Source organism: Onychomys torridus, unplaced genomic scaffold (assembly GCF_903995425.1).
Source record: "Onychomys torridus unplaced genomic scaffold, mOncTor1.1, whole genome shotgun sequence".
NCBI classification, from domain to species: Eukaryota; Metazoa; Chordata; class Mammalia; order Rodentia; family Cricetidae; genus Onychomys; species Onychomys torridus.
The window spans coordinates 6,392-16,024 of NW_023413892.1; the positions used below are offsets into that span (position 1 = coordinate 6,392).

Here is a 9,633-nt window from a genome sequence, read left to right on the forward strand (position 1 = left end):
AGCTTTCCACTTTCCAGAATTCCCTTTTCTGCTTGTCCTGCCTCTACTTTCTGCCTGGCTACTGGCCAATCAGTGTTTTATTTATTAACCAATCAGAGCAACACATTTGTCATACAGAACATCCCACAGCAACAGAGCCAGGCATGATGGCACACACATTTAATTCCAGCACTAGTTAACCATGGAAGTCTGTAGGTCTATACAGACAGACAGGAAGTGATAGAGCTGGCAGAAAGGAAAATGATGTAGCTGGGCTGAGAGAGGAAGTAAGATGGCAGGTCACAGAGTGGTACTAAGGCATAAGTATACAGGAAGTAGCCTTCTCTTTGGCTGAGGATATCCTAAAGGTGAAAACGTGGCTGGCTTGCTCTCTGATCTTTTAGCTTTCACCCAAAACTTGGCTCCAGGTTTTTTAATAGTAGGAACATTTAATAATTCATGTTACAGATATCATGGAGAAACTGGGTTCTGTCCATTCCTATCTATAATTACAGGACTGCCAACATATAAGTATGCTGCTAATCTCCAGGGGAAATTTTAGTCTCAGCACATGGAAGATCACAGCAGTCTACTCACATAGACTTAAAGTCTCTGGGGGAAAACTTGGGTGTGGTTAGAAGATAAGACTGCTGGGTCAATTCATGAGCCTGGTGACAGGTTCTCAGTATCTATCTGTTTGTTACTCATGGGTCACTCTTGGTACTGGTAAAAAATGACTAAACATTGACATGTCCAAATACAAAACTTTCTGTGCATGTTTTTGTTTATGAGAACATATGTTGATTTTTTTCCCAAGGCAGATTTTCATTTATAGTATCAGAAATGACTCTGCCATTGTCACCATGGTTAGATCCTGAGGAATTGCTAGGGAACCTACAGATCTTGTCACTGTTTGTGACTTATTGGAGCTGATTCTGCTTTTCTCTAGGTAGTACTTCTGATGTCAACACTTGGCCTGGTGAAGCCCTCAGAGATCTGGTCCTTACCTGCACTACTTCTCGTTTTTCCATCACACTCTGGTACATACTCAAGTTGGGTTTGCCACAGGTGAGAGGCTGTACTGTTGGGAGAAATAGGTTATTATGAAGTCACAAACCCCAGCTCATTCTTCTTCAGCTTCTTCTTCAGCTTCGTCTTCAGCTCCAGAAAACCATCTAAGTAAGGGTTGTCCTCAAGGCTGTCTTCTGTGATGAACACACTTGACAGAAAAATCTCCCTGCAAGGTGCTGTCAGAAAGAGCATTGGAGCTCATCTCCAGCAGGGGGCGCACAGGACCCAGTTACTTGGGCTCAGCCCAGGAGCAGGTGCAGAGGGTGGCTTAAGCTTTGCTTTATTGGGGATTTGGTCGTTAAGGATATTTGAGCTTCAGGAATCTGAGCAACATTTTGTAAAATAGTGTCCGAAGAGTATCCAGCTGATTTCAGAGGTGTGCATATTCCTGATATTCACTGATGTGGGATGGACAGCAGTGTACAAAGCTTTGTGACAGTGTCTGATGGGGTCAGGATGGCCAATGCAACTTCTCAGCATCACAAATATAATTGACCCTAAGGAAGTTCAAGTGATCCTTGAACCCTTGAAGTGTGGTTCACTTTAATAAACATGGGTGTGGTTAGCTAGAACCTCAATGGGATGGAAGAACTTTGCCTGCACAGATGTCACAGTGAAGCAGGAAATGCATTGATCAGACAGGTATAGGGTTTGCACCTCACCGTTCAATTGACTAACATAGAAAAACTATACCTGTTATATCTCAAAAAGGAGCTGGCCTTGTTCTAAGAAATACCATTCCTCATGGTTATATAAACTAGATTTTGTGGCTGTGAATACACAGATATTCACAAAAGCAACAGTACCATATTAGTGCACTTTGGCCACAGTCCCAGAGCACACAGGCACTCAGTGCGGACTGAAGTCAGATCATCCTCTACCTGGTGGCAGCAGCGGTAGATAAGTGCATTAGTAGGAGCTGGGCTGATGGGGAGCTAGTGACTGAAATGATCATGACATCATTTCTATTATGTGGTGTCCATTCCAAGGTTTCAGTTGCAACAGTCTGGAGTTGGACAAAAAACTTCTGGAAATTCAATAATGTTTTCTTGCAAGGACTTTAACTCAGATAGCTCCCCCATTTCCTATATGAATTGGGTAAGGCAGAATCTAGACCTTAGCTTGGAAAGATTGGATGGATACTCCCAAGCATTGGTCCAATAAACTACAGACAGAAGTTTCAGGACAGAGCCACAGTAGATGCAGATACAATGTCTAACACAGTCTACCTGGAGCTCAGCAACCTGACACCTGAGGAGTCTGCCAACTATTACTCTGCAAAGAGTACTATCATAGCACCAATCTGAGGTGTGCCAGAATCCCTGAAGGAGCAGGAAGCTGCTTTGGGGGTTGAGAGTACAGTGAAGAACAACCTAAAGACGTTCTCAAAACTTGCGTTTAAGTACTGAGGAAAGGAACAACAGACTAAGTATTAATTCCATTACATAAAGAATTTCCTAGTCACACTGCATGCAAGATTCAGAGTATTAAATTAGTGAACTTGATCCACTCATTCTCCTGTTGATATCAATGTGAGCATGTGTCTACTACCATAACTGAGTCAATACTTTGGAGTAAAATGTTTGATTACATTTCATATCAATGTCTAATTCCTAGAGGACCAGTGTTGCTGTTGAATTTTTATTAACAAAATTTATTCATCAAACCAGTTTACATTTATGAGCTTTTGGGTATAGACTCTGAGATTATATAGTAACCAGTGATTTCACATTCATAGTCTAGCCCAGTATCAATATCCTGCTCTGTAACCACAGCCTGTTACAGAAAAGGAACACAGTGACACAAGACATTCTCCTCCAGTCTTTGGGATATATTGCTGTCACAGTCATACTTGGTTCTTTGCTGAAGGCTGTTTAGTAGTTAGTGTTGCTGATTCATGATATTTTCACAGAGGGATGGGCTGCAGAGGTTGTCTGTAACTTCATTCAGAGGTAAGTTACAGAGTGGACTCCCCAGAGATGCCCAGAATCATCTCTAAACTGAATCTTCCTGTATCTTAGATACCTGGCCACTGAGGAAACCGTGTGCATTAATCTGTGAGAATTACAATGAGATATGAGTCCATTTCTAAACACAATCCTCCCTGTGGAGGACCTCAGGAATTGTGCTAGTTGTGCTCAGGTCTGTAAGTGGCATTTAGAAGAATATAATACAGCACAGTTGCAGAAGAAATTTGTGGAGGTTTATGATCAGTGCAAACAGGGACCAGCCAGAGGAGAAGAGTAAATAAGCCACATAGTAAAATGAGAATCATAAAAAAAACCTAGAAATCAATATGTGATGTATTCAAGGAGAACTCCTGCTCGCTTTCACATTTGTTGCAACAGATCAGCACATATTATAATACTAGCATTACTTCAGTTCAGGAGAATAAGCTCATACTACCTATTTCTATTCTCAAAGTGCCCAGAATTTTGTGAATGGATTATATTTTGAGAGGAGAAATTCTCCAAACTATTCAAATAGACATGCACTTCTGTCCACTGTAACCTATGATAGTCATTAGCATTCCATGTACTGAAGTAAAAAATGTGGCTTTTTAAACATTACTTAGCACAACAGAGATTCTGAAATGTCCATACAAAACCATACAGTATACTCAATTGTAGGGATAAGTCTTATTCTATAAGAAGAAGAGGGTGTTCTCTTGTGAACTGACAGTCACCAAGATATCATATCAATTCTAACCAGTGATAGAAGAGAATATATGCATCAGACTGGTCCTAGATCCTTTTGTCCTGCAACATTAGGTGCCTCTGATTCATAACCTAAAATTAGAGCAAAATATACATGAACAGCATGAATTTATGTAGTGTGCATTTTTGTTTTAATATTGTAGCTATACTTCAGATTATTTAAACACATATGTACACATATCATTAAGTAGTGCTATTGGATTGTCCCATTCCTGGGAGTATATTCCAAATCCATGAAAATGATCAGCTTCTGAATATCTTACTAACACATATCTTGTCGAAGAGTAAGAGGACTGTGAACTTGGAAAGGTAGACCTGGAGAGATAAAGCTGTGTAAGTACACATAACTCCATCCATGATGATCTTCATTAAGGAGATTTCCTCTCTCCTCTCATTCCTTTAAATGCATCAGTACAGTGTGGTGAACAGATTGAGCCACAAATTATGTTTGATTCATTTCTACTTCCTTCTTAATGTCAGTACATTTTCTGGATTTGTTAAACTTTCTGTGAGTGCCACAGTGGGTCATCCTCTTTCTCTTGACCCATTTATCTACATGTCTCAGGTATTCATACATGGATACATTGGGGCTGCATCTGAGCTGAAGATTCATTGTGCTTTTCTGACATCAGGTGCTCTGTCTCAGGTATGTCTGAAGAATGTAGTCTCCTGTTGTACTTTCCTGTTGTCACCACATTACAAGTGAGAACTGCTGAAGTTGTAACCAACTGTCACCAGGGAGGATCCTGGCATCGAGAGGGGAATTGATGACAGTATGGAAACATCTTTAAAAAGCCAGAAATCAATATGTGATGTATTAAAGGAGAATTTCTGCTTACTTTCATATTTGTTGCAACAGTTCTGTGCATATAATAATCCCAATTTTACTTCAGTTCAGGAGAATAAATTTATAGTATCTATTTCTATTCGCTCAGGGCCTAGAATTTTGTGAATGGATTGCATTTTAAGAGGAGAAACTTTCAATACTATTTAAGCAGACATGCACTTCTGTCCATTGTAACCTATGATAGCCATCAGCATCCCATGAACTGAAATATAAAATGTGGCTTTTTAGACATTACTGTGGATGATTGGGGGCTATAGACGGTAGAGGATGGGGAATGAGAACATGAGGGAATGGGATGGTCAAGCTGGGGGAGGGATGGAGTGGGAGAGCAATGAAAATGGTATCTTCATAGAGGGAGCCATTATGGAGTAAGGGAGAAATTTAGTGCTAGGGAAACTTCCAGGAATCCACAAGGATGACCCCATTAGACTATTAGTAATAGTGGTGGGGTATATGACCTGACCTACCTTGATATTCAGATTGGTGAATACCCTAATAGTAACTATAGAGCTTTCATCTAGTAACTGATGGAAGCAGATGCAAAGATTCACAACCATGCACCCGGCCTAGCTCCAGGAGTCCAACAGAAGAGAGAAAAGGGGGATTATATGATCAAGGGGGTTCAGGAACATGAAAGGGAAATCTACAGAGACAACTGAACCTGGGTCAAAGGAACTCATGAGCTTTAGACCAACAGCTGTAGGACCTGCATGGGACCAGACTAGACCCTCTGCATATGGGAGACAGTTGTGTAGCTGGGTCTGTTTGAAAGGGCACTGGGAGTGTGTTCAGGATCTGTCTCTGGTGCATGAGCTGGCTTTCAGGATCCCAATACCTCTGGTTTGACACCTTGCTCACCCCCGAGTAAGCAGAGAGGGGCCTGTTCCTGCCTCAACTGAATGACCAGGCTTTGCAATCCACCATGGGAGAACTTACCCTATTGGAAGAAGGGATGAGAGGTGGGTCCAGGAGGAAGGTTTGGGGATCAGGAGGAGGGATAAGGAGGGATCTGTGGTTGGTACAGAAAATGAATTTAAAAAATAAAAAAAAAGACAGTGTAACCTTCATTGTGAGCCATGACAAACAAACCTGCAGGGAAACTCAGAACCAGCAGGGGGCACAATGGAGCCAAGAATCTCCAGAAGAGAGATGAGGTTGATGTGGAGGGGACTCACAGATCTTTCCCATGCCCTCTCCTGCCCTGTTCTCACTGCTAAAGATAGTATAACAATTTTTAAACATGTAACATGGATGGAAAGAAACTCCTGAGGACTAACACCAGGCTGAGGATCTATTGGCATTTGATGATGGATGAGTAAAACATAATACATTTTCTTTGGATGATTACTGGAGGTTTCCTAAGACCCCACATATGTGTATATAGATAGCACTGACTGGACTCATTGTGTTATTAGTTAATGAAAGAAAAGAGGTCAGGAAGTTGAGAAAGAGATTTATTGGAAGGTCCAAAGAAGAACATGTGGGGCATAGTGCGTGTAAATATGATCATACTATAGTTTATACATGGGTTAAAATGTCAAAGAATACAAATTATTAAATGTAAAAATAACAATTTATATTGATTATAATTTTCATAAATGTGTATTTTGTACAGTGTGTATATTTCCCCATAATCACTACCCTTCATTTTCCTTCTCCTCCTACTTTACCTTTATTCTACTAGACAATTTCACGTACACTCCATCATGTATTTGTATTTACAGTTGTGTGTAAGTATGAGATACCTAAGAACTACTAATGAGAGTGTCATTTACTGTCTGTGTTTCTGAGATGGTCTTAATCATTTATCTCTAGTTTCATCCAATATTCTATAACTGATATATTTTCCACATTACTTGCAGAAGAAAAACTTATGTAGTTTTATTGATATAAACACGTCTTCTTAATGAAATCCTCTGTTGACAGTATGTAGCTTATTTCCCTAATTTAGGTGTTGTGATGTTGCTACAATAATAATTATTGTGCAAATATGCTTGAAGTATATTTATTTTGGACATTTGGATGAGATTTTTAGTGTATAAACTGTTGGAAAGGCAAATATTAATTGCATATATCTGAAAGGATTTTGTAAATTCTTGTAACTTAGCAAGTTTTAAATTTCCCATCACTATCATTATCATAACCACTATCTGTACATCAGTTTGACAACCTTTCACAAAGTGTAGCAACTTTCTCAGGCCTGAAATCTATTGAAAGTTCAGGTCCTGATGTAACATTCTCAGCATCTGTACAAGGCTCAGTGAAGGAGCATGTTATATATTTCCTCGGAGAGGATTCGAAATTACCACTCCATATTCTACTGTCTCTCCCAGGCATCCTCTAGTACTTTATTCTCCAGTTGGACTAGGTATTTATCTAAGAAGTACCCTGCTCATGAATATGCAAATTACTTGAGTCTGTGGTGGTAAATACAAGGAAGTCCACACCCCAGAACAACATATGATCAGTGTCCTCTCCACAGTCACTGAACAAACAGGTCCTCACCATGGGATGGAGCTGGATCATTCTCTTCCTCCTGTCAGTAATTACAGGTAAGGGGCTTTCCACTTCCAAACCTGAAGAAGGAACAGGGGCTGAGGTGACAATGACATCCACTCTGCCTTTTTCTCCACAGCTGTCCACACCCAGGTACAGCTGCAGCAGTCTGGTCCTGGGCTGGTAAAATCTAGTTCCTCAGTGAAGTTGTCCTGCAAGGCTTCAGGCTACACCTTCAATAGCTATATTATAAACTGGGTGAAGCAGAATCCTGGACATGGCCTAGAGTGGATTGGATGGATTTATCCTAGAAATGGTAATACTAAGTATAATCAGAAGTTCCAGGGCAAGGCCACACTGACTGCAGATACATCCTCCAGCACAGCCTACATGGATCTAAGCAGCCTGACATCTGAGGACTCTGCGGTCTATTTCTGTGCAAGACACAGTGTTACAACCCACATCCTGAGTGTGTCAGAAACTCTGGAGGAGCAGGAAGCTGCCCTGGGTCTGAGATGACAGAGATGATTAGCATGGAGACTTGCTCAAAAATAATTATTCTGACTGTCCCTTTGTCTGTCATTTCACAGTCTTGTAGGATCTTTGTCAACTTTTCAAAAGGACTTCTGGCTGTAAGGTGATCCTGATTCTAAATGCACCTAGAGTACACCATGCCTTGACCAGCTGTTTAACAGTGACCACCTCCATTGACATGATTCTTTTTTAAGAAACTAAAATAGAACAAACTGTAGCAATTCATTACAATATCAATACTTCTTCAATCTAAGGGACTGAAATTATTGCTGGAGTAGCTGGTAATGAGCTATAAAATGAATCAGGACAGTAAAAGACAAATTAACAGTACGTGCAAAAACAATGGCCCTTTCACAGTACAGTTTGGTTTCCCAAAAACAAGTACAGGCAGTTTTTGGAAGGGGTCCCCGTAGATTTGGGATAGATGCTTTAACCTCTGCTATGAAATCTAATTTATGTCTTTAGTTATTGATACATCTGATCATGAATTGCTTTGGGACGTAGTAATCAAATCTCTTATTGTTTGAGAATTAGGAATAGAGTTGGGTGTCACATTGTGGAGTCTCCAGGGTGTGGAGTCTGCTACTTTGGCAACAATGTGGCCTCCTGCTCACACAGCACTGGGGAAAGAGCAGTGGGATTCCAAGCTGGGAATGTAGAGACCTGATCCTGTCATCAGCAGCCCTGACTACTCATTCCACTGTTTCATGAAATTGGATTCTCTTTGTCACCACTTCTAGATAGACACTGACTGGACCAGTGAAAATAGATCTTACATTCTGCAGGTGTTTTAGAGAGAGATTTACTATAGTGAGGATGATTAGCAAGTTTTTGTCTATATTATTTCTGTAAATTGTCTGTTCCCTCCATATGTGAAACACATATGAGGCCATAATAACACAGCCAGAATCTGAGCTCCTCTGGGAGCAATCATTTTGCATGATTACTAAACCAGCAATAGTATGGAAGGTATTAGCAACTATAGAAATGAAGCTTTTTACAGTTTACATTTGCATTTTAATAAGCACACAGAAGAGGCAAGGTAGAAGCAGCTATTTTACTATATTCTTGCTGCTCCGTAGCTTGTTGCAGATGACAGGCAAAGTCATAAGGGGCTCTGTATACTTCTGTGTACAGTGGGAAATATGCCTGTGGGAGTATGACCATGAGGAACTTCATTCCAAGCCATTATAGCAGTATGACTGCTTTTGCTGTTAACCACCTGAGGGCAGGCAAACAGTTAGGCCACTGTTTAGAAGTTTCCTTTTATGATAATTTGATGATAAGTCATATTTCTAGTGGTCCTTTCCTTTGGTTATGAGCAGCAGTGGACAGGTATTTTCTACACATTACTGAAGACACAGGCCAAACTGAGGGTTGATGAGAACTGTTTTCATAAGGGCTTGTCAGGCTAAGGGATTTATTTCATACATATTTGTAAAAAAATCTATTATTCCTGTAGGGAAATGACTCTCAACCCCATTTTCTGTAATATTATTTTTGAAAATCCATCTATATGGAGAATGGAGGATTGGTTTATGGGCAGAATTCTTCATACTTCTCTAATGACTGGAAACATAGTCAGTAACTGTTCTGCCTCCAAACATTTTGAGGCCTTTTGTGGGTAAGGTAATATATTGACATCCTGAAGGGACATATGAAGAGAAGATGCAAGAGATTTAGTAGGAAGAACCTTTTTTTTTTTTTTGAGACTTCCTTTTCCTTTGGTGACACTAGCCTAAGCTTATTCCACAAGATTAAATGTTTTAATATATCTGGTATCATAGAGCAGCAAAACCTATCACCATTTTTTACTTAAGATTCTGAATGAGGCTCACAGTTGTGATCCTATGGATGTTTCTTAGTAACAGTCAATAGTTGATGAGTTTTTCTTAATTATGCTTCAATTCCAATTCATTTATAGAAGTTTTGTCGTTGGTTTGGACACATTGATAATGAACTCAAATTCGTGAATTATGTTTCTACATC

General features: G+C 40.0%; 1 gene segment (V, D, J or C); it reads left to right on the plus strand.

Moving 5' to 3' along the window:
- The first annotated feature begins 7,120 nt into the window (after window positions 1-7,120).
- On the plus strand, window positions 7,121-7,629 carry LOC118576550. The segment is given in 2 exon segments: window positions 7,121-7,166; window positions 7,250-7,629. Coding segments are annotated over 2 exon segments (426 nt in total).
- Window positions 7,630-9,633: the final 2,004 nt, after the last annotated feature.